Source organism: Phyllosticta citriasiana (genome assembly GCF_038021145.1).
Source record: "Phyllosticta citriasiana strain CBS 120426 chromosome Unknown IWZ02scaffold_1, whole genome shotgun sequence".
Taxonomy (NCBI): Eukaryota; Fungi; Ascomycota; class Dothideomycetes; order Botryosphaeriales; family Phyllostictaceae; genus Phyllosticta; species Phyllosticta citriasiana.
The window spans coordinates 2,429,789-2,453,184 of record NW_027117278.1 but is presented as its reverse complement, the minus strand read 5'-3'; the positions used below and the strand labels follow the sequence as shown (position 1 = coordinate 2,453,184).

Sequence of the window (23,396 nt, the reverse complement as noted above, 5' to 3'; positions counted from 1 at the left end):
TGTACAGTTCGTGTATCGCGAAACTACTCAAAATCCATGCGCCATCCACCACCCATGCACAGGCTGCCTCTCCGACCTTCGACTACATGTACCTATGGAAGGCGAGCCTGGTAATACGCCGCTGCCAGTTGCAATGACCACAATCGCGTCTCTGCATGCCTGCCACCAAGACTGTCGCCACTGTCTTCCAAAACCATCTGATGGTCGCTACCGATTGCCACGTAACAATAATGCGCGGGGGGTTGTCTCTTTCTACCCTATAACCTAAAAGTCGAATAATTCCGGATATCAAGCAGAGGAAAGACGTTTCTCGTATGCACAGCTGGATTTCGTCCAATTCTATAGGAAATACTCGCCACGGGTGCCTCTTCCGGCCGGCACTGCCCGCCGGTTGTCGGGCACGGCGCTGAAGATGGTGAACCTTGGATTCAGGTCTTCGCCGAGGCTCATGATTGACGCTACGTTGCCGCACCGGTAGCAGTAGTTGGGCGCTGACCACACCGTGACGACGTCTTTGTCTTTGAAATGGTACTGTTTCTGCGTTAGCCGCCGCCCACGTCATCTTGTCTCGTTGCTCTCACCTTGTAGCCCTCGTTTACCAGCTGGTGCGCCCTTGCAATCAACTGGAGGCCGTTTACGTGGTTGAACTGCAGCAAATCGTCAGCGGACTCTTGGTAATACATTTTCGACCAATGCTGACCTCCGATGACACTTTGTCGCCAAACAGCCACCCGGCACCTCTTGGCGAAACTGCCCAGGTGTCGACGTCTTCTGGGTCGCTCCAGACGAGATCGCAAAATGCCCCTTCGTGGGGAATCTCCTGTGCACGTGCAACGACCCGGATCTGGTCCAGCGTCCTGATTTCCGGACTCAACCCTCCGTGCACGCACAAGACCTTGCCGTCGACGATGGCGGCGAGCGCGAGAAAGTCAAAGACTTGGCAACATGCCTTCCAAACAGACGCGTTGCCGTACTTGATCTGGCACTCTTCGTAGAACCCGTACACCTGGGTGATTTGCCGCGATTCGTGGTTGCCGCGAACAAGAGTGACGCGGTCGGGATATCTGCCGTCAAGGTTAGGTTGAGAAGAAGTGGTTGCCTTATCCCAGCAGCACCGGCTACTTACTTGGCCTTCAGGCACATGAGCAATGTGAATGTCTCCAAGCTGAAGTAGCCGCGATCCACAAAATCTCCGAGAAAGATGTAGTTTTGTAGTCCATTACCGCCTGAACTTGAGACGTTCCGGTTCACACTGCCGCTACCCGCATCCGATGACGCATCACCAAAGCTTCCTCTGTGGCTGGTGCTTCTACTTCGACCTCGGTGCTCTTCTTCGTCGTCCTCAGCCGCGTCTTCCTCGATGTCTTCGTTGGGGCTTGATGGACCAGTGTAGTTGGCGTCTCTTTGAAACCTCCTCTTCATCTTCCGCTTGGCCTTGGGGTCGGTAATGGTGCTCGGAGGCTCAATGTCAGCCGCGCTTATCGTCTTGGTTGGTACAGTTGGCGCTGCGGTCGCTGTGTCGCTGGGCATGCCGCCCGCAACGCGAAACAGCTCCAGCAAGTCGTAAAACTGGCCATGTATGTCGCCGCATACAGTCACGGGCGTCCGAACGGGCTGGATGTTGGATTCTGTGGAGAAGCGGGCACTGGTTAGCGCACGGTCCGCGGAACCTGTGCTGCGCGTGAGTCGCAGTGGGAAGGTGGCTAACCTTCCATCAAGCACTCTTTGACAATCTCGCAAAGACGCTTCATGTCGGCTTCCGGTAGGTGCTTGCATTGCTTAGCGGCCTCCAACCACTCGTCGGGTCCAGCGCCGGGGCTGAGGCGGGCAGGACCAGGCTGAGGCACATCGCTTTCCTTGGTCATGTTGGAGGGCTATGTCGAGGTTCCGGAGGTGGGTATTCGTGTATAGATATTTACGTAGGCGGACCGCGGCTGCCCAGACGCTTAGAAATGGCTATCTGTCGTGTGACTGGCGGGGCGGAGAATGATGGGAATTTCAGAGGGCAGCGTGGCGACTTGCGTGAATCATGCGTAGAGGGCAGCGGTCGGCATGGCGGCGCTCGAGAGCGGACGGTGAGGTGGTGGTGGGCGATCGGAGGGAGTGTTGTTGGTAGCATGTCTGGGCCCTGAAAGCGAGCGACAGTAGTGGGTGCCATCGGACGCTGCCGCGCCGCCGGGCAGGCGTCATAACTCAGACTCAACCCGATCCTAGCTCCTCCATCCCACGAATTCCAACCCAACATCCCCATGGCACCGCCTGCAGCCCCCGCTGCTGCTGGTACCAATGGCGTCCTGCCTGTGCCGGCCGCTGTCCTGCAAAAGACAAACAACAAGTCTTCAGATAGCCCTGCCCGCGGCTCCTCCAACAGGTCCAATGCCCCGCGTCTCAAGGTCGTTGTGCGCCGCCTGCCCCCCGGCTTGACCCAAACCGAGTTTGAAGACGCTCTGGGCGAAGAATGGAAGCTCGGTGCTGGCAAGGTTGACTGGTTTAGCTACAAGCCGGGCAAAGTCTCCAAAGAGTGCGAAGCTCCAATCCGCGCATCTGATCTTGGGCAAAATGCTGACGCGCTCCAAACCAGCCTGGCAAAGCCATCCAGACCTGCCCGCGCCTATCTTCACCTCACGGATCAAACCAGCCTAGCTATACTTGCTGACAAGGTCCGCAAAACCGCGTTCCAAGACGCGAAGAACACGACCAAAGATCCTGCTCTGGTCGGACCGCCTTCTCTCGAATTTGCACCATACACCCGCATACCAGCAGGCAGGCGTCGCAACGATGCCCGCCAGGGCCTCATTGACCAGGATCCCGAATTCAAGGACTTTTTGGAAAGCTTGACCAACCCCGTCACCAAGCCGACACCCACAGATGTCACTTCTGACGCTCCGGAACACAAAGAAGAGATCAAGACTACTCCCCTGATTGAGCATCTCAAGGAGAAGAAAGCCGCCAAGGAGAAGCCTCAGACGACCAAGACGCAGGGAAAGAAGGCAGAAACCAAGGAAGACAAGTCTGCCACCAAGTCCTCAGACAAGAAGGGCGGCCGCAAGGGCGGAAAGGAAACTGTCGCCAGCTCCGAAAAGCCGGCAAAACAGACCAAGGTTGAAAAGAGTGCGAAGGAGGCCACGCCGAAAGAGCCCGTCAAAATCCTTAACAAGGAGCCCAAGTCAGCGCCGTCCCCCGCCCCTGCCTCTACTTCGGACAATGCCAAGGCTTCTGCTACTCCGCCTGCAGAGCGCAAGCGGGAGAGAGGAAATGCGAACCTCGTGAAGCAAATGCTGCAGCGGGATTTGGGTATCGGGCCTGCAGCTGGTGGTCGTCGCTCCAAGCGTGAACCCGGCCAGGAAGCAGCAAAGCCTTCTGAGGCTGCTTCTCCAGCCGAATCCTCAACTCCACCCGCAGCACCCTCGACTCCTGTCTCTGGCAAGAACAGTCCCGACACTCGTTCGCCGAAGAAGGATAGCCGTCCAACGCGCGCAGAACGTCGTGCACAAAAGGTAGCCAAGACAGGAACGGACACGCCTGGTGACCAACCGAAAAATGGAGCATCGACGCCTCCCGCTGGCCCCAAGATCCTCAAAAAGCCCGGCACGTCCTCTCAGCAACAGCAGAAGCCTGCTCCAGCTGCTTCGGCCCCCGCTCCAACGAACCAAGCCCTCGAGGGCAGGAACACTTCGAGCAAGGCGACGACCAACTCTCAGCAGCAGCCAGCTGCTCAAGGCCGTCAACAAAACTCTCGCAACACCCCTACATCCCCTACCCCAGCCCCGAATTCCAAACAGGCATTCCTCAAGCACGCAAATGCCTCTCAGGGAATTACTGAACCACTGATCGAAGCGGCCCTTGGCGCTTTTGGTTCCGTCGTGCGTGTCGAAATCGACAAACGAAAAGGTTTTGCCTACGTCGACTTTGCCGACCCAAGTGGCCTTCAGAAAGCTGTCGCCGCTAGCCCTATCAAGATTGCCGAAGGTGCTGTTCAGGTCCTGGAACGCAAAGACAGGCCGCAACAGCGGGGAGCAGCCAAGGGCGGTGCTCCGGCTGCGCCACCAACAGGCCCAGCGCAGGGAAGCGGACGCGCCGGTGGGGTCAGGGGCGGAAGAGGCGGAAGGGGAAGAGGAAATGGTGCCAACGCCACCCCTGCCACAAAGGCTGCTGCGCCTGCAGCCGACACGCCCTCGTAGAGCTGGCCAGGGTTTTGTTGCAGTCGTGAAGGCAGTCTCCGAAAGCACTCTGCGTGGGAATCGAGTGTCGAAGCAGGCAAGGCGCAAGCGGCAGTCACTTTGCACTGCCATCATCCCTGAGGTCCAACACCGCCACTGCTCTACTTTTGCTGTCTCGCCACCAGCTTCTTGGCAGCTGTCAAGCCATCCCCTTAGAGCAGGGCAAAACGTTGTCTTCCACGCGGCAACCACTGATCAGCGCTTCCTTGATTCAAAATCAGCCTACCGCACATTGCGCAGGAGAGTATTCAAGCAGCTATGAGTCTATCCCGCGAGCCGGCAAAGTCCATCAAAACTAATCCGTAATGAGAGGCGGGCCTCACCATCCTCTGATCTCGGACACAACCTGCATCCTTTCACCGACACAAGACAAGGCTTTCCTCGCAGATCTCCCATCCGTGATTCTGGTCAAGAGGAGGCAACGACGCGAGCTCAAGAGCGCAAAAGACGAGAATTCAACGTGTCTTTGCGTGTCGCAAACGAGTTTGTCCGGTGCGTGAAAGGGCAGCTTGCTTCGCTTCCTCCGGGCAGCCTTACCCTGTATATTTCCCAATCGACAAAACGGTCGCCTTTCTGTCTTTGTCCTGATTGCTAGCTATCGTGGGCGGCGCGAGCAAGATATGTTCTGCGCAAGGGATGACAGAATAGGGAAGAGTTTTGATGTTGCTGCTGCTGCGGTGCGGTGCACAGCGTCTTTTAATTGATGGATAGATAGATACCATGGTAGCTTTTCAGCCTTGCAGACAGACGACGGGAATGAACATGCCTAGTTTAGGTAGTCAAGTAGGTAGTCAGTTGATAGCGGCGGTCTCGCGCTGCTGCTGTGCCGCAGAGTATGCGTGCCTACCTACCCACCCATCTTCTTACCTGCCTGCTCGCCGGTCAGTCGGTCAGCCGGCCAGTTGGTCACTCGCGCTACGTTGATATAATGAATTCATTCACTCGTTCTTTGTCTCCCATTGTCTTTCGTTGTGTACTCTCCTTTCCTGAAAGATTGTCCGTGCTTCCTTCTTCCCCTTGATTTCTCTGATCCATCCATCATCTGTCGTCCATCTTTCGTCTCCCCCACGCAGCAGTCTCCCACCCGCCTACCCACCTGTATGCTACGCCACGCCACTATCCTACACCATGTCTACCAGATGAGGGACCCACCTGCACTACGCGAGATGTATAGGAAGATGGAAGCGACAGTGAAAGGGAAAGAAAGCAGCAAGAGGCTACCTACCTACATGTACCCATCACCGGAAGAAAGCGGCGGGCAGGGCAGGGCAGGGCCAGAATACCGGTACGTATTGAGCAGCTTGGCTTGCCTCGGCTCCCGGGGGTACCTTGGGTGTGTGGGTAAGGTACCGTAGACATTCAAAGCAAGACGGCTAGTTAGGGAGGTAGGTGGGTAGGTAGGCATGGTTAGGTACCTACACCCAAACAACGTCCACCAAACAGCCCATCCCACCCAAGACTCTCTATCTCTGTCTCCCTCTACATCGCTCTCCCGTCCCATTTCCTCCTCGCCATCCATCCGCCACCATCCTTATCCCTAGTTCTAGTTGAGAAGCGTCGAATGAATCGGGCCCGCTCAGTCTCGAGCTGCTACGGAGAAAGACAAGACTCAAAAAGCGGCGAGGGAGAAGCGAAGTAGAGAAAAGGAAGAAACAGAAAAAGAAAGGCAACAGAAAAAGAAAAAGAATGTCAATCTATGTATGTACGTAGCTAAGTGGCATACATACATACACACGTGTCTACCCCCAACCACCCCCAACGCCCTCTCCGCGCAGATGCGCCGTTGGTTCATTGATGCATTCGGCTTACCATACCATACCATACCACACCGTGCCGCGACGCCGTGGGGTAAGGAGAGGAGGAGAAGCGACAAGAGCTGAGCTGAGAACGAGGGACAGGAAAGACGAGGGCAGGAGGAGTGATGGGTGAGTGCGTCTAGGTTTACAAGGGACGAATGGATGGATGGATTGACAGAATGATAAACTGTCAGTCCGCTGTGGAGGAAAACGAGGATATTTGGGTAGGATGGAGAGGCCGGCTGGGTATTTAGTATCAATCACGGTCACGGCATGCAGTAGTAGTGATCCGTCATCGTGACGACGACGACGACTTAAATGCTAATTGGAGAGAGAGAGGAGTGAATGCGGAATGCAGAGTAGATGAATGTACCGTACAGTATGTGTATACTATTTATATAGCAAGGGAGGGGAGGGGGGGAGAAGTGTGTGTGTGGTATGGTGTATTGTGTCGATTTGGCAAGCGGCGGCGTAGAGGAAAAGAAGGAGAAATGAAGCGAAGCAGTGAATGGGGTAGGTGCTATTTGTTGACGGTGATGGCTTTGCGCGAGGGAAGAGTCGGCGTGACGATTGCGAGCTGCTGGAGGGGAGAAGGGAGCACTGCGATACATGGTGATATAGTAAAGGAAGATTGCAAAGGAAAAGAAATGATCTGAGCATATTGTGGAGCCGCTTGGGTACTCTGGCCAAACAGAAGTGCCTTTCTCCTGTTTGAATCGCGAGTGTGTTGACGGTGGATGAGTGGGTATGAATCAATTTGCTGAGCTGTGCCACGACAGAAGAGAAGTGAAAGATGCATTTGATGGAAACAAAAACGTGGTAGCAAGATACGGAAGGAAAATTCAAAAACAAAGCAAGCGTTTCGTGGTATCGAATGCGAGTAGTAGAACAGAAGAACAACAAACAACGGCGGCGATTAAACGGCTAACAGAGAAGCAAAGAACAACAAAAGGAAAAAGGACAAAGAATGCAAGAATTGAAAACGAAAAAGGAAATTGACACTGGGCATGTGCAGCACGGCTAAATCATGCCACTCTCGCCCATGCCTCCCATGTTTGCGACTCCCATCTGCAAGCTCTCAGGCGGCATGTTTGCGCGAATCTCGCGCGGATTGCGCATGTATCCTTGACCCCGTGTCTCCTTTCTGCCACCACCATTGTCGCCGACGACTACCTCACCTCGCGACACCTCGCCCCTCTCAGGCGGAATCACTTGCTCCATGTACGTCGGGCTGCCCATGCCCGGGGGCGGGGGCGGCGGGGGCGGCAACTGCTCTACTGACGCATTCTTCGACTCGGACAGCGGCGAGCGCGCATAGACGCTAGCGTTGACGCTGTCATTATCTCTGGCGCCGCCTCCGCCGTGGTAGGGCTTGAAGGCCGGGAAAGGAGGGAGGACGCTTTCGTAGGGAGAAGGCGTAAAGTCGGGCTGAGGAGGGGATTTGGCACGTTGGCGAGAGGTTGAGCGCATGCGGTCCGTGACGCCGCGAAGGCGCGAGCCGATGGACTCGGAGACGGAGCCGCGGCCGCGACGGTGCAGTTGAGGTGAACCGCGTGAGCTGGGCGGGCTGGACGCGAACGGGTCGGCGTGGGGAATGTCGTTGGGAGGAGCCATGGACGGCGTAGTGGTGCGGGAGAGGTTGTTCTGACTGGGGTTTTCGTCGATGGCAATGTGGATCGTGCCACTGCCAGTACGCTCCTGGGGCGCGCCAAAGGGGGCCGGTGGTGGAGGGGGAGGAGGGGGCGTGGCGAGATGCTGCAGCTCGGCGAGCAGCGGAGGGTTGCTTTGGGGCTCCCCAACGACAATGATCTGGTCGTTGGAGCCGTGCAATGTCTCGTCGATGCTGGCAGTAACCGGCGGAGGACTGATGCGCTTGTTGCTGTTGCCACGGCCAGAGAGGGAGCCGTGTCTCTGGTGTCCAAACGCATGCTCAGGGGGCGCTGAGACGGAACGACGTAGGTCCTGAGAGCCGCCGTAGACCGTCGATGGTAGCAGTGGTGCAATCTCGTCTTGCATCTCGCCGTACGCCCTCTTGCCACCATCTACATTCACCTCCACGACGTTCTCAGGAATCTCGGGAACGGCGGGAACTGCATCACGCTCGTGAGGGTCAGCGCTCATGTACCTAGGATGCCGCAATGCACGCGGATTTGCTGGAAGACCAATGGGGATTGACTTCGTGGAAATACCAGAAGTGTTCTTGAGCGGATAGCGCATCATGTTGTCGGGGTCTACAGTCTGACTTCGCTGGATGGCCTTGTCGCTGTGCGAGGACAGTGGAGGGAGATACGAGAGAGGCGAGTCACTCAAATCTGTAAGAGAGCGCCCCGACATCTGAGGCCTCGTCAGTTCCTGTGGATGAGGAATGACAGGAGCAGAAGGTCGCCTGGCCAAAGAAAGCCGACGCTCCTCCAGCTCCCGAGCAGCACGCGCTTTCTGAGACAGCTTCTCCTGATCGCTCGCGTCAGAAAAGTCCGTCTGTAGCCTAGGCATACGCTGACGAGGACCGCGCCTACTGGGAACCGACTGTGGAGAATCTGGACGGTAGTAGGATTGGGTTTGGCTCAGCTTGCGGCTATGCGAGTATTCACGAGGCTGCAGTCGCTCTGGTGACCCCTGGCGGGAGCCAGCCCGGCTTCCATGCGGCCTTCGACTCGAACTTCTTTGGCGCGGTCTCAAAGGCGAAGTTACCTCGGCAGCATCATCGCCGTCGCTGGTGTAGAATTTCGGGTCCGAAGTCATTGGGGCAGGGGAAGCTGGCGACTGCACCGTAGCAATGAAGCTGGGCTCTCTGCCTTCGCTGGTCCTGCGACCCTCGGGGGTCCTGTGGCGGCTGGGATTCCGACTTCCAGCACGACTGGTCTTTCCAACACGAGCCCTGCGATCAGAGGAGTCTGCTCTACGGGACACTTTGGACGTGGACCTGACTTTCGAGCCTGCACGGAGACGGCCACGGCTGCGACTGCGAGGGGCTCTTGACTCCACGGGCGAAGTGACCTTGTAATATCGCTCGTCGTCGTAAGTATCGTTCTCATTGCCGCTGCTGCTGTTGTACAAAGCAGCGTCTTCCGGTGACATTGGCACAGGTGAAGAGGGAGACCGCTTTGCAGGCCGGATGTAGCGCACACCAGACCGACCGCGGGTCTGAGAACGCTCGCGGGAGCGCTCATTTCTACTGGCGCGTCCACTGCGCTCGCTGCTGGCACCTCGAACCCTGCTCGCCTTGCGTACGTGGTAGTTGGCCTCCTCCAAGCTGCTGATGTACTGGTCGATGCTCCGAATCTTTGCGCTCTTCACGCTGTTGCTTGTAAGGGGTGGGCTCAGCTCGGCCCCTCGGCTGCTAAGGAACCCGGATTGCGACGTTGTTGAAGACGGTGCACCATTGTCCACGACTGTCTCCATAACATCGAGGAAGAGGCCGTCGGGCTTCCTATCTCTGGATCCGTTGCGGGAGCGCGACTCCTGCTTCAAATGTTCAAAGATGCCACGCGCGGGCGAAGGCAATGCAGCCTCTTTCCTTACGCTCTCGTTCGGGTCATATGCAACAGCACTGAGTAGCTGCGGTTCGGAGCCCATTCTCTCCGACTTTTGGCTTTCAACCTCGCTGGTCTCATTTTCACTGACAGACGGCAGGCTCTCGGTTTCGTATTCCTTGTCAAACTTGGGCTCCTTTATAGCGCTTCGAGGGATGGGGGTTTCGTCGTCAACGGTGACTACTGGCGTTGCGTCGGCCATGTTTCCGCGTCCAAAGTCCTCTCTTGATGGGCCTCGTTTCCTCCTGTATGCAGATGGAGTAGCCGTTCTTGCGGAGGATGGCTCTCTCGTACTCCTTGTGCTTGGACGTAGCCATGGATTGTTAACACCAGTGGGCGATAACGCCGATTGTGCAATGGGAGTCACGCCCATGGCTGTATGTTCATCGGTAGCCGAGGGCATCAGAGAGTTCGAACTGCCAAACGTCGTAAACAGCTTGAGGCCCGAATTTTTGACTCTGCTCGGACCGGCAGAAGGAGGAGACAGTGGAGGGCTAAGCTGAGACTCTGCCAACTCGGTCTGGCTTTGCTGTACCGCTTCCTGGGCTCGAGGCGACGACCAGGGATCCGCCGCTGCCATGCTCGTGCAGTAAAAGCATCTGACGGCAAGTTCAGGTTGGCCGCTAGTCACGGCGACCTCGCCCCATTTGCGCACGAGGAAAGATATCCGCTGCCAGTCGTCTGGGAAGAGAAGACAGGCAAGGAGAGTGGCTTCGAGGTAGTGCTTGCGGGCGACGTAGGCCTCAACAGCCTCATTCGGCTCTCCTAGGCCGAGGAGAATGGCGGCCGCTGGGTGAACGTCTCCCTTTTCAAGCAAGCGCTGGACAAACGCCTGTCCGACCTTCTTTTGCGAGTCATGACCCATGGAGCTCAGGGCTAGCAACATCCAGTCGGACGAAGACATTGATTCGGATCCAATCATGGACGCCATCAAGTCGGAGCCAGAGTCACCAAGCCATTTCGACAAGAGAACACCGCTTGCCGAACCGGCCGGGTGATTGTTCACTGTGGCATCATGTCAGGACCAGGGCGAAATGGTAGACCAAATGTAACTCACTTTCTTCGCGGACGAGCAGCTCAATGTCGTCATCCCAGCCGAAGACGACGCTGAGCATTTGTTGGCGGAGCTCGTCGGCAGACTTGGCGGCCCCTGGCTGAGGCATCCTGAACGGCACGTCGTGAAGTCTGGCTCTTGTGAATGGGAAAAGATCTTGGCTGGACTCGCCATTGTCGTCTGGTTCACGAAGCAGTTCTTTCCGCAACGACGACGATTTGGTCGATCGGTGTTTTGAAGACGCAAATGATGTCGCCGACCGAATGGACATGCTCTCACGGCCTCGATATGAAGATCCCGAGCGGTAAGAAGAGCCAGAAGAGAAGACGGTGCCGTCAGATTCTTCGTACATGCGTGGCGAGGGTCTGTCGTAGCGGTACTGCTTCCTCGATCCGCCTCCAGACGAGCGGGAACTGGTCGAACCTCTGCTCGACACGGGACTAAGAGGCCCTACGCGGTCGCGTCTCTCGTCTTCCAGTTGGTCCATCTCCTGAGCAATCTTTTGCAGCGGCGACATGGTCGACCCTTCTCCTTCGCTGCTCTGAGCATCGAGGTATACAGGGAGGACAGGGTTGACGTCTGAACGACCCTCGTCTTGCCTCTTTTGCCTCTCCTCTTCGATCGAGTTGGGCGGCGAAGGCGGCAAGGGGCCCGGCATGTGTTGGACATTGGCCACCAACATTGGAGTGTTGGTGGGGTTGATGTCATACTGCTGGACGGTATGGTTCCTCCCGATGGTGAAGAGCACGGCACCAGGCCCATAGTTTGAAAGACCAACCACTCCATCGATGGTCGGTACAACGTCAGAGGTCACCTTCTTGGTGCGAACATCCCAGGCATACGTAGATCTACACGTGAGTGTCAGTGTATGCGGGACAAAAATAGGGCATGCAGGCTGTCACGTGTTACCCTTCTGAATACTGCACAATTCTGCCGTTTTTGGACCATCCGAACCAGCATGGCCCGCCGTCTCGGTTTTCCGGGCGACCCAGGATCCGAATCACGCAAGGGGGCTCGCTGCTAGGGGGTTTGGGCACGCTCCAGACCCGAAGATCGCCGTCAGCCGACTGCGTGGCAAGCATGTCCGACTTTTGCTTTGAGGAAGAGCCATGCCACGCCAGATTGACGATTGGCGACGGCAGGCGTGGCGTGTTGAGCGTGTGCAAAATTGTAAAGGATGGCTGAAGCGACGCAATGAGAATCGAGCCGTTGAGGTAACTGTCTCATGGTCAGCGAAGGTGTGAGCATGGGGCGAATCGCGAAACACACCCAATGGCAAAAGTCCTGCAGTCAGACGCGGGCGCGAGAGCGGTAATTGGGTCAAAAATGGTTTTTGACGAAATGTGCTCCGAGGTCGACGGCTCAAAGAGAATGACGTTGCCCTGCGAGTTTCCTAGACGATGCGTCAGTCCCAATGCTCGGGCCCGCGAGACGCAATCGACCGCAATGCAACGTACCGAAGGCAACATTGCCATTGCGCATGAACGTGGCGGTTGTGATTTGCTCAAAGGCAGCAAACCGAGACACCTCGTCGCCGGTGAGCAGGTCCCAGACGATGGTCGTGTTGCCCACGTCGTAGCTGACGACCAAGCGGCCGGCACCCCTCTCGCTCACATTGTCGACGGTGATTCTCGACACGTCTTCGCGATGCCTGGTGAAGCGGCGCTCAATCGCCAGCGTGTCGTGGTGGAGGCACAGAATGGCGTTTCTTTGGGCGTAGAGAAAGTATGAGGCGGTGGCGGCGCATGGCTCTAGCTCGGCGGCCTTCGGCGTTATGCTAGGCGCAGGCGGCGGCAACGGCGAGGCATTGCTCTCACTACGCTTACTCGAAGAAGTGCTGCGCGAGGTGGACGGACGGCGCTGCAATTGACCTCTGCCGGTCGACATGGCGCGCGATCGTCGTCGTCGTCGTCGTCGTCGTCGTCTGCGGTGGTTAGCTTTGGAGGACGATGGGCAGATGGGTCGACCATCGATGTCGGCGGTGGTAGGGAGAAGCCGGAAATAGAAGGGGGATTTTGGAGGGAGCAGCGGGCGCTATGTATACCAGTATGTATGGGGTGTGACAGGGGGGGGGGGGGGGAGGGTGTGGTGAGGAGGCGGTAGCGGTAAAGGCAGAGCTCAAGTGAAGCCCACGCTTCGGTGAGTGGGCTTGTGTTGCGTGTACACGGTGGGATGCATGCGCCCGCTCTGGGATGGTGGTGCGAGCAGGTACAGCAGCAGGTGAGTTGGGAGAGAATTGATTATGTGGGAAAAGCAGAAGCAGAAGCAGAAGCAGAAGCAGAAGCAGAAGCAGAAGCAGCAGAAGCAGCAGAAAGGGGGGCTGCAGCAAGCAATCGAAGGGCAATCGAATGAGGAGCGTTGGAGTCGGGCGCTTGGGCGTGGCAGATGGGGGTTGCCAGTAGCCACTCTCGTGACGGGGGCGACAGATGGGCGAGGCGTCTAATCAGTGACGGGCGAGTACTTGTGTGGTGGTGGTGGTGGTGGTGGTGGTGGAGGAGGAGGTGATGGAAGTGACGATGACGATGGCCTGCCTTGGATTGTCTGGTTCCGGTCGTGATGCGAAGCTGGCGGCTTCCTTGGGCCTCATGGGTGGCCATCCAGTCGGCCAGGTCGGCATGAGTGTGACTGCGAGGTTCCACGCGCCGTCTTTGCATCCAGTCAAGGCAGAGTGTAGATGCTTGGCGCCACCAGCGTTGTCGAGTGGTTTGCCCGTCACGCCCACGCAGCCAATCAGCGAGCGAGGCTCCTCCCGCCGCTTGGACGTGGAAAATAAGCGCTGCACAGGCCGCAGATCCCGGCCCACCCAGTCAGGCAGTCAGTTGTCCAGTCCAGTCCTCTCTCAGCCAACACCAACTCCCGCCTCAACTGGCTGTGCTGTATTTAACCATCTCCAAATTCCATGTGCCAGATGCTGGGCTGGGCTGGGCTGGGCTGGGCTGGGCTGGCTTGGGCTGGGCGCGGCTGCTTTGGCTTGCAGCACCCCCTCTGAATCTTTTCGCCCTGACCTCTGACTCCTCCTCCGAGTCGCGTCGAGTCGCGTTGCCATGCATACACATGGACATATACGCCGGCCTTCATGGTCGCACAAACCGATCGTGCCTGACCCGCAAGCAGACCGCCGCAGACGCCTCGTTTTCCCTCTCGAGCCCATGTGCATCTGCGTCGTCCCTTTTTTCCTCCAGTTCGCGCCACCGAAAAAACACCACGCTCTTGCTTTTTCTTTCATCTCCCCGACGCGGCCGCTTTTTGGCCCGCCCACTCGTCGTCGTCGTTCCTGCTGCTGTTGCTGCTGCTTCACCGTTGCAGAAAAATTCAAGACCTGTCTTGGGAACCCAGTGCAGTGCAGCATGCCAACGGCCAGCGAACCGACGCCGGGCGGACATGAAGGCCAGGAAAAGGAAGCCAGCGCCGGAATCGAATGCCCACCTCTCGCCAAAATCCATCCATCACGCATATCCAATCCTGCCACCTGTAATTGCCCTGCGTGCGATGAGCTGGCCCCCTTGTGTTGGATTCCCATATTGCTGCTGCCCCCCAGTCCACTACCCTTGCATATCTCCTGTTTGGAATAGAATGTCGTAGGTGGACAATTGGCGAGCGAGCCCCTTGGGCAGTCGTGCTGTCTGCTTGCTTGCTTGCTTGCTTGCTTGCTCGCGTGCATGTATGTATGTATGGCTGCTGCTGCTGCTGCTCCAGCTGTTAGTTGCCAGCCTGTCCTGTCGCCGGCCCCCAGGAGCTCGTCAAACCTGGCCGATCCCAGACAAATCTTGCCCCATCACCATCGTCACCATCATCCTCATCCATGCGCGGCCCTCTCTCGCTACCACATCACCGCGTGTGCGACCTGGGGCGATGCAATCAGCCTCCAATCCCGACCCGGCCCTCGCAACTTTGGGCGACGTCTGGCTGCTGGGAAACGAGACGACAATGCCATTGAGACAGGCCCGGAGCCAGCCAAGCACACCCGTCCTTTCACGAGCCACGGCACGTATCACAATCACAAATGGGACTGTGACGCTGCAGCAGCTCCGTCGTCGTCGTTGTCGTCGTCGTCGTCGTCGTGTGTGGATGCTGGGTCATGATGAAAAATCTTTTGCTCGTCGCCTTAGTTGCTAAAGCCAACTTTTCTTGCTGCCTTTCTTCCCTTGCTTCGGTTGGCCCAAGACGGCGCGCCCTTCACGTGCCAAGGCTGCCATCAAGCGTGAAGGAGTGTCAAGGAGCGTCGGAAATGTGGTTGTGTGTTCCGGGGCTTTTGCAACCAAGCGATGCACTGAAGCTTCTCACGGCTGCCCCATTGCTCGGCCCTGGTTTTCATCCCGCTTCCCCTCCTCGCTCCAGTCGCCGGGCTGACGGCCTTCCTTTAGTTCTTCTGGAACAGCCCCGGCCAGTCCTGAACGAACGCAGATAAGGCGTTCCACCTAGGCCCGGCCAGGCAGGCACTCATCAGCAGTCACAATGCAAGCATGTCGGGGGTAGCGGCAGCATATTTTTGGTGGAAAAATAAAAATTAGAAATTTCTTTGATGCTACCTAAGACCGGAACGGCACCCATTTCGGAGTCGCCGGTTCCTTCAGGTTTCTCATCCTTCGTTGCGCAGCACAGCGCGCACACACACACACACCGAAGTCCAGGCAGTCGTGTGCCAAGAGCACGAGGGGCGGCTTTTTGCTTGCTCCCTTTCCTCCGGGCCTCTGCGGACCGCCGCGCCAATTTTCGCCGCATCGCATTGGCGATGCCGCCTCGCGCCTCGCGGAAAGTATGCGACGCGCGATCCGGGGCCATTCCTCCAAACAGATAGGTCGGTAAGTGATAGCCGAGCCAGGGTTCAAAAGTGATGAAGCCTAGGCAGCACCGCAGCGACACGTCTCATCCATGCAGTGATGCCGGCGTGTGCGTGGCTTGTGGAGCAGCCGCGTGGCTATGAGTGGCAGTCCGACACAAGTCGGATGCCTGTGTGGATGATTCGATTCGAAATGGTGAAATCGCTGTGCCGGTGGCTGGCACCGTTGCGCCGGATGATGTGCCGCCCCGTCGACGACGTGGGTGATGTGCGGGTGTTGATCACAATCATCTGCCCCGGGTTGCTGGCTGCTGTGCTGCAGTTTGCGTTGCCCACCAGCACCAGCAACGATAATAGGTGATGGATTCTCCCGACGAAAGGGTTGGGCTCGCGAATCGCGGGGGCTTTTCCCTTCGTGGCTCGGTTGAGCTGCAGGCGAAAAATTGGGGGTGGTAATACTAGGGTATCTCTTGAAAGGGCCAAATTTGGCGAGCCGAAAGAACATAATAATCTGGCAGCACGTGAGTCAGCACGGTAGCCCTATGGATGCAACCCGACGATCAAACACTTACATTGGTAAAAAGGGACTCAGACGCTCACTCCGGGGCTTTGGAAGGAGACTCGGCAATGGGAGTCATAGGCTTGGACGGCCTCGTCAGCTTCTTGGAGCTAGACCGCCTCTTCTTAGGCGATGCGTAGAGAGGGAGCAGAGGCATCTGGACAGGTTCGGGCATGGGAGGCATGCGAGGAGGAGCTGGGGCCTTTTCGAGGAGAGGAGCACTGTCCAGCAGGTCGTCCGGAAAGAGATCGGCGTCGCTAATGTAGGAGCTCGGCGTGTTGTTGCGATAGCTACCAGTGCTGAACGAGTTGCCCGTGGGCCACGAAGGGTAGGCGCACGAGTAACCCTTGGGAGAGGCCGACATGTCGCGTGGTGATGACGAGTAGAAGATGCTCGAGGACGACGACGAAGAAGAAGAAGAAGAAGAAGAGGCGGAAGATGGAATGCGGACGGGCGACGAGGTCGTATGCATGATCGATGTAGTAGTGGTGGATGGTATGCTGGTTTGGTTTGGTTTGGTGGAGAGGTCCAAGAGGTCCGAGTATTTTAATAGAGGCTGGCGTGGAATGGGTGTGAAGATAGGTAGGTAGGTAGGTACCGTCATCTGAATGGGATGGGGGCGCGTGGATGGGATATATGACCGACGCAGGTGTTTGCTTTGGCCTCCGCCGCCACACGCCCAAACCCCCCACGACGACGGACGGACGGACTATCCCTGCTGCAGATGGACGGACATGGGTGCTGCCAACAGGCCAGGGCACCCAGGGATCCAAACAAACGAGTCCTGGCTGGCTGTGCGCGCTGATTCGTGAGAGCGGCGACTCACCGCCGCGCCGATGACCGGCCGCACCGACCGCCTTTTTCACTTTCAGACCTACCTTATGGATGACGGATGAGCGCAGTCCATACCGGCCCGCCCTGCCTCACTTTGTCCCGTACGTCTTCGTTTGTTCTAATCGCCAGACGTTGTTGCGACGTCCAGCTGGGCCGCCTCTGCCTGCAGCGCAGCAGCCTGGAACGGAAGCTCTCCAAGCACCGAGGCGTCGCAAAATGTCGAGGCGGCCCATCCCGCTGGCTGCCCAGCCTACTCTTACTACGTACGGAACTGCCCAGCTGGGCTCCACCCCAAGGCCCGAATGCTCGCCGCCATGACGACTTTTTGCAAGATCTCATCTCGGGAGCGAACGGGCTGTGTCGCATCCTGCCACCCTGTGTTGGGTGCGTTTGCCGACGCCATAGCCTGCCCTGCCTCGCGTTGCGTGCCGAGGGCCACCACTCTTAATTGTCGTCTTCCACGACCACCGCGGCTGGGGTACAGTAGCGCAGACCCTGATCTCTGTCTGCTACCTCTTCCGGATCTTCTTCTAGGTCGCTGCCCACGGCGGCTGGCAACCACGGCAACACAAACACTCGACTCGATGCTCGTCAGCTGTCAACTCCAAGCCCCCATGACGCCCGCCCTGCCCTCCACTTGTGTTGCTGTTGGCTGCTACGCGTCGCGCAACGTGTCCATCTGGCGCGCCTTTGGAAACACAAAGCCCCCATCGCCGCCGCCGCCGCCGCCGCCGCCGACATGCTGGAATTGCCGGTGGGGAACCTGCACCGTGTGGGCGTGGCATCCTTGAAACGCTGCAAATCGTCCTGACCCGTCCTGCCCGCCGCGGCTTGCCAGAATGCGATAATTGGATAGCGAGCCCGGTGTTTGACGGCTAGGCCGGCCATCCAGACGAGTCTCCTGCCCCTTTCATCGCACCGCCACTTGTCTGATTGTTGCGCGCGCTCATGGCTACGACCTTCAGCGCGGTCCTGGTCATGATGATGATGACGATGATGGTGAGCCGCTTTTCTTTACCAAATGCCGGCAAGGAAAATGTTCGCCGGTTTTGCGGGACTTGGCCGAAACGAGCGACTTTGCACACATGCTCGGCCCCATCAAACCCTCCGCACTACTGATTTATTGCAACGTCACTGCGCTTTGTTCGATTTCATTTGCTAAACACGGTAATGTCGCAACGACGGCAAAACCGCGGACGTGTCCACAACGTCTACTGCGCCCACCAGGCAAGCGCCGCACCAGGATCAGCTTTGGACCGAGATAACGACATGCATTCGCACTGGACGGAGAAACATGCTGCTTGCATTCTCGTCCCCCAGGCTGTGCAGCATCCGCCGCTGTTTTTGGCCACGAGGACTGCCCATTTCGACAGACCCCTTCCGACCGTCCACGATTATGGCATAACTGCTTTGAAACGAGTCTTACAAGTCGCTTCAAACAAGTGCCGGGAAATGTGTGCGGGCATGAAACGGCCGCCATGACGCCATGGTGCAGCCTGAAGCCCCTCTGCGCTTCATCAGAATCCACCAGGGCCCCGCTGCTCCTGAAGCGAAGGAGACAAAGTCGGGCGATTCCGGGCGGCATTTTCCCCTCGAGTCAAGTATGCGCCGTTTAATGGCACTCGCAGCTGCAACATGATTCCGCTCGTCCTTAGGGGCCTGATGGTGGACCTTTCGCAAAATTCTCGGTGACGCCCACGAATGCAGGGGATAGGAGAAAAATTCCTCAGCAATGACTTCATGCATCGCCAACGAACATGAGGATGTGAAGGCCTTTAGCTTGATTGACCAGGACAGTCCTTGCCACAATCAGTCCAGCACTCTTATTTTTCAAGGTAGTGGCTGACCGGCGACGCGGGACCGGCGGACAGCTCCTTTTTTTTTTTTTTTTTCCCTCCCTCTCTTCAAGGTTGTCGCTTGCAGCGCCATACAAAGGAAAAAGATTTTGCAGCGGAGACGCCAAAAACCACGCGAAAATCTTCAAGGGGGGGATTCATCAGGATTGACACAATTGACAGGCCAGAATGACGTCTACCACGACGGCTAGTCAAACAAGCAGCGGCAGGCAACCCGACGTTGCACCGTCTCGAAGACGACTAAAGACGACGTTAGCCGAAGCTCTCGAGTCACAGCCCAACGAGGTTTATTTGGCGGCTGGGCATCGCGCAAGCTTTTGCGAGCGGGCGACGTGAACCAGACTCTGACTTCAGACGATCGAAGTTGTGCACGTCAATGAGTCGGCTCGACGCGCGCAAAGGATGGGTGCATTGCCCGTGACGGCTGCGAGGCATTGGTGTGCGGGAGCGAATGCGGATGATGGCAATAGGGTTTGGTCGAGTCACGGATAGGGCTGATGGTCAGTTTCGGCTTGCCTTCCACGTGGTCCCCAGTTCAGCTCGGGTTAAGTTACCTACCTAGCAGCCCTGTGCTCTTTCACATGGTTGTCGTCATGACTTGACTGCTGCACTCCCGTCAACATGCAAACTTCACTCCGTTTCGCCAAAACCCAAACGAGACACGTTGAGTCATCTGTCGGACACTGTCAACAACACCAAGACTTCACCGGACACAGCTGTACAACCGAGACGACCGAGTCGACAAGTCATCTGCCACCTTATGGTCGTCGAGTCATCTGCTGTCCGCGGGGGCAAATGCAATGGAATGTAGCACCAACAAGCTGCACGTGGTGTTTACTCTTGTCCATATCGACGCAGACCGAAAACGGTAACCCACCGCGGTGGCGGAAAAAGCAGGAATGGTAAAGAGGAAAGCTTCGCGCGGTCCCGCCCGTCCAGTAACCGGAACAAGTTCCCCGCGAGCCCAGACGGCGGGGTGCGGGGAAGACAACGGACGCCCAACCACATCCCAAAGGTTACCAGCTCCAAATTCTTCCGTCAAGAAAGACTTTGTCCGACATTCGCAAACGCCCTCAACTTCACCGGTCACTGGCGCGCGCTGTCCCCGAAAACTTTTCGTACCACCGCCTGTCTGCGCCTTTGCATCCTTTCCTTCCTCCCGTCTCACCCCCACCATCCCCACCATCTCAGATCCGGGAGCGGTCCACTGGCGCTTCGGGGAGTGGGGCAGAGGCAAGAGGCGGGAAACATCTCAGCATCAGCCCTACCTACATAGTTGCCTCCTTGCGACCTGAGTTGGTAATTCACCTTTAATACGACCCTCAGCTAACGTCAGCGCTGTTGCTACACTATTTTGCGGACTCGACAAACGGTGTGCTCTCCTCCGTATTCGAGCGCTGTTCTATAATGGGAATCCATGCTCTGCCTCGGCCTGCCATTCCTGTTACCACCCAGTCCATGCTCGGGTTTTCCAGAAGATCCATCATCAGCCACACCCATTCCTTGCAATGTCCACCAATCGCGCCAGAGAACCAAGACGGCCAGCCCTGTGCTCTTTTGGCTTCGACCTTCCTTCGCTCAGGCTTCCAGACTACACTGTCGCGTCGCCAGCCAGCCTCAGCCCCAGCCCACGCCTGCCGCTTCAAGCGCGGCAACATTCAGAACCATGACCACCAATCGCGATCGCAACCATGGCTCGACCACTATTCGTCTGACGACCTCTCTTTGGTCGCTTCCATTCGAGTGCGGTGGCGGATGCTGTCTTCAATACGACGTGCCGCTCCCACAACCCGGATCGCCACGAGTCGAAAGCACCAGCAACTGGCACTGCCGTCTTTGCCTTCCGACCGGTACGTACTCAAGAGCTGGTTCACCGGCTCGCTGACCGACACCAGCCGCCGGCGGTGGGCTGGATTCTCAGCTCAATTGCCGACCGCGTCTGGCCGTCTCAAACATGCCGCGCGCGGTGTGGGCGGCATTACGCTTTCCGCCGTCGCCTTCTCGAATCCTTCCTTGGTTCCGGTGTGTCGGCATCGGCGTTCCCGCCTTGAACCCATGTCGCGATGGACAACGGAGCGACTATTATGGTGGTGAGGCGAGCACTGTACGCACGCTGGCCGCTCAGCACGCCCTGCCCCAGGCGCTCGTGCCTCGGCCTCGGCTCGTCTCGCGTCCTCTTGCGACTCGAGACGAGCCGAGGTGCGCAAGTCGACTTGTGGCGCTGCTGCACGAGTTGCTGCCTTTTGGTTGGTCTGGTGCGATGACCGTTAGATGTGTCCATGTGCGTGCATTGGGCCAGGAATAGCTCAAGCGCAGGCTTTTGCGATATAGTTGGCCCTGACGTCATGTCTACTAGGGCACCACGACACACAGCACGAGGGTTTCGGACCGCGCCCCTTGGCCACGAGCTCTGCGCTCATGACGTCTGCATTGTCGACTTGCTTCATGCCTGTGCGACTGGTCAGTCTGCTGTCTAGGGGAATGCGCAGTGCAGAGCGCGCCCTGCGTTAAGCGTCCCACCAAAGCGACGATGCCTGGAGCAGGCAGAACACTGCAGACCAAGCTAATCGCAAGCAGCGGGTGTAGGACAGGCATCCATGGCTCCAACATTCGCGCAGACCTGACGTCACGCATCGAATTCCGCTGCTTTCATCTCCACCGAAAAACCTCAGTGTTCCACGTGGAGGACGTCCGCATCGGAGCGATCGCTCGGTGGAGAGCCGTTGGAATGTCTGGGGTTGCAGGTTCAGGCGTCCTGTCCCGACAACACGCACGGCGAGCTCTCCACTGTTACCCTTCTTTCGTCCCTTTTTACCTTTGCGCATCCTGGACGCTGCGTACGTGTTGTGCGTTGACATCTCATCATCCGGCTCGCTCTCGGTGATCTTTTCCCCCTTTTCGCATTCGCCCTGCAGGGCTAGCTCTGTCACTCGACCCCCATCCGTGATATATCCTTGTCTTGAAGAAAAAGGGGAGGAGAAGAAGCTTGATGGCCACGTTGACGTTGTTTGTACCTTTCTCCTTGCTTAGATACCCTTTTCGCCCCTACACTGGTTCTCAGAGTCATGTCCCTTGATGGATGACGTTGACGCTCTTCGCCATCTTGAACCCTCACCATCCTTACAACACCCTTTCGCCCGCTTGACAATCGTCATCGCCATCGTCATCGTCGTCACCGCCGTCCATAACAGCTGGTCGCAACGTGAGTAATACGGGGATTGGAGATGGGGCCCGACGCGCAGGTTAAGCATGGCCGCTGATCTCAGCTCGGCCAGCTCATCCTGCCTATCCACTTCAGTCACGCACATGATTGGCTCTCCAGCTCAAAAGGTAGGTCGTAGGGCTGGCTGGCTGGCCGGCAGACTTGTAGGCCGATCTGACTTGTGCACGCCATTGCAACCTGTGTAGCATCACGCCGACTTGTCCACTTGTACGCTCCTGATCTACGCGCTTTGCACTGTTCGCGCGCGCATGCTCCGCACCTCGAGCTTACCTCCTGCCTGCCTATCGCGCACACCCACCCTGCGTTGGAGACCTCAGGCTGTGCGATCGTGGGTCGGCGCTGATCAAGGTAATGGTAGGGCTGGCCCATCCAGTAACATCGAGCATAAGCGCACATCAGCCAGTCGTCTGTTGTGCCACGGAGCAAAGCAACTGCGGAGGTGGGTGTGCCGCATGAAATGACAGGTCTGGGCACAATGCATGGAGGCAGGTTAGGCGGAGTAGGGCAGACGGGTGGACGGCAAGTAAAGAGGTAGGTGTGCTTGCGCGGCATATTGTTGAGTCCGACATCGCATCTCATCGTGTCGTATGGCTTTCCAGTCGCCAACTTGATTGCTACACATCACACACACACATACGCATGTCGAGTGAACACATCCCACCCACTCGTTCGTTCACGCTCCGCTTTCAAACAGGCAAGTACGCAGACAAGCAGGGCGACGATGGTGGGTGTGCCAACATCCAGCATCCAAAACCCCACGGTCTCGAGACGACGTGGGGACTCTCGCTCACTCACTCACGGCTGCGGAGGTGTGTTGGTGTGTTGGGTGAGCTCGGGGCAGTTAGCCCGGCGATGGAGTAGGGGACCAGGGTATAGCCAGCCCCAACTCAACTCGGGGCATAGCGTCGCGGAGCTGATCCAGACGGCGATCATGTTTCGGCGTGGAGGCGTCCGAGAATGGGCGCGGTCTTTTCCAGCCTCGAGGTTTCCGTCCCTCCATTGCTTGTACTCCATACTGTACAAGCGTCTGCGGCATCACCGGAGCGAGGCACAGCAGTTGTGTCTTCTTTTTCGGGTTGCTCTTTGCGAGCTGGAGTGGAGGTGGCGAAAGACGAGCAAGGCGCGCGCAAACGAACTGTATCCGGTTCTTGCTCGCTTCATGTGCCAGCCGCACTGCTTATCTGCCTACCAAACGACATCAAATGCTGATGCCTTCGGATCTCTGAGCATGACGCTGACGATGGGGGCGCAGCACAGCGCAGCGCGGGGGCCGCGGCGAAGCAGTTCGGTTCGGCCCCAGAAGTTGCCATCTGGCGAGCATAGTGAGTGTATTGGGGCGGAAGTAGGTGTGTGTGGATAGGCCGAGGATGGAACACGAGCTGATGGTTTGAAGCCGAACTTGGCTGTTAGCAGCTCGATGGATGACGGCGACGCGTTGGCTGGCGGCGGCGGCGGCGGCGGCGGCGGCGGACAACGGGCAAACTGATTCCCGCAAGACCGCGTTTACCGCGCACCTTGAACAGAAGCTGCGACAGCCCAGG

At 57.6% G+C, this 23,396-nt stretch overlaps 7 protein-coding genes across 7 annotated transcripts; 4 read left to right on the top strand and 3 right to left on the bottom strand.

Moving 5' to 3' along the window:
* Positions 1 to 339: 339 nt before the first annotated feature.
* Positions 340 to 1,865, bottom strand: IWZ02DRAFT_369731 (Metallo-dependent phosphatase-like protein; the record flags this gene model as incomplete). The annotated part of the gene is made up of 5 exons (XM_066764455.1): positions 340 to 531; positions 582 to 647; positions 701 to 1,064; positions 1,127 to 1,628; positions 1,709 to 1,865. 5 exons carry the CDS (start codon positions 1,863 to 1,865, stop codon positions 340 to 342), a joined length of 1,281 nt encoding a protein of 426 aa, XP_066627429.1.
* Positions 1,866 to 2,156: 291 nt separating this feature from the next.
* Positions 2,157 to 4,353, top strand: IWZ02DRAFT_28579 (Smg-4/UPF3 family-domain-containing protein). Its single transcript, XM_066763707.1, has 2 exons — positions 2,157 to 2,521; positions 2,582 to 4,353. The coding sequence occupies exons 1-2, from the start codon at positions 2,250 to 2,252 to the stop codon at positions 4,179 to 4,181; spliced, it is 1,872 nt and encodes a 623-aa protein (XP_066627428.1). The 5' UTR covers positions 2,157 to 2,249; the 3' UTR covers positions 4,182 to 4,353.
* Positions 4,354 to 7,036: 2,683 nt separating this feature from the next.
* IWZ02DRAFT_429465 (uncharacterized protein) lies at positions 7,037 to 12,490 on the bottom strand (the record flags this gene model as incomplete). Its single annotated transcript, XM_066765994.1, has 5 exons — positions 7,037 to 10,554; positions 10,607 to 11,451; positions 11,513 to 11,821; positions 11,873 to 11,996; positions 12,061 to 12,490. The coding sequence occupies 5 exons, from the start codon at positions 12,488 to 12,490 to the stop codon at positions 7,037 to 7,039; spliced, it is 5,226 nt and encodes a 1,741-aa protein (XP_066627427.1).
* Positions 12,491 to 14,266: 1,776 nt separating this feature from the next.
* IWZ02DRAFT_429463 (uncharacterized protein) lies at positions 14,267 to 14,719 on the top strand (the record flags this gene model as incomplete). Its single annotated transcript, XM_066765993.1, has 1 exon — positions 14,267 to 14,719. The coding sequence occupies one exon, from the start codon at positions 14,267 to 14,269 to the stop codon at positions 14,717 to 14,719; it is 453 nt and encodes a 150-aa protein (XP_066627426.1).
* Positions 14,720 to 15,979: 1,260 nt separating this feature from the next.
* On the bottom strand, positions 15,980 to 16,414 carry IWZ02DRAFT_486909 (uncharacterized protein; the record flags this gene model as incomplete). Its single annotated transcript, XM_066769308.1, has 1 exon — positions 15,980 to 16,414. One exon carries the CDS (start codon positions 16,412 to 16,414, stop codon positions 15,980 to 15,982), a length of 435 nt encoding a protein of 144 aa, XP_066627425.1.
* A 3,520-nt stretch (positions 16,415 to 19,934) lies between these two features.
* Positions 19,935 to 21,266, top strand: IWZ02DRAFT_28370 (uncharacterized protein). Its single transcript, XM_066763675.1, has 4 exons — positions 19,935 to 20,482; positions 20,528 to 20,913; positions 20,989 to 21,092; positions 21,210 to 21,266. Exons 1-3 carry the CDS (start codon positions 20,050 to 20,052, stop codon positions 21,052 to 21,054), a joined length of 885 nt encoding a protein of 294 aa, XP_066627424.1. The 5' UTR covers positions 19,935 to 20,049; the 3' UTR covers positions 21,055 to 21,092; positions 21,210 to 21,266.
* A 1,151-nt stretch (positions 21,267 to 22,417) lies between these two features.
* Positions 22,418 to 23,331, top strand: IWZ02DRAFT_28251 (uncharacterized protein). Its single transcript, XM_066763661.1, has one exon. The coding sequence runs from the start codon at positions 22,577 to 22,579 to the stop codon at positions 23,213 to 23,215; it is 639 nt and encodes a 212-aa protein (XP_066627423.1). The 5' UTR covers positions 22,418 to 22,576; the 3' UTR covers positions 23,216 to 23,331.
* Positions 23,332 to 23,396: the final 65 nt, after the last annotated feature.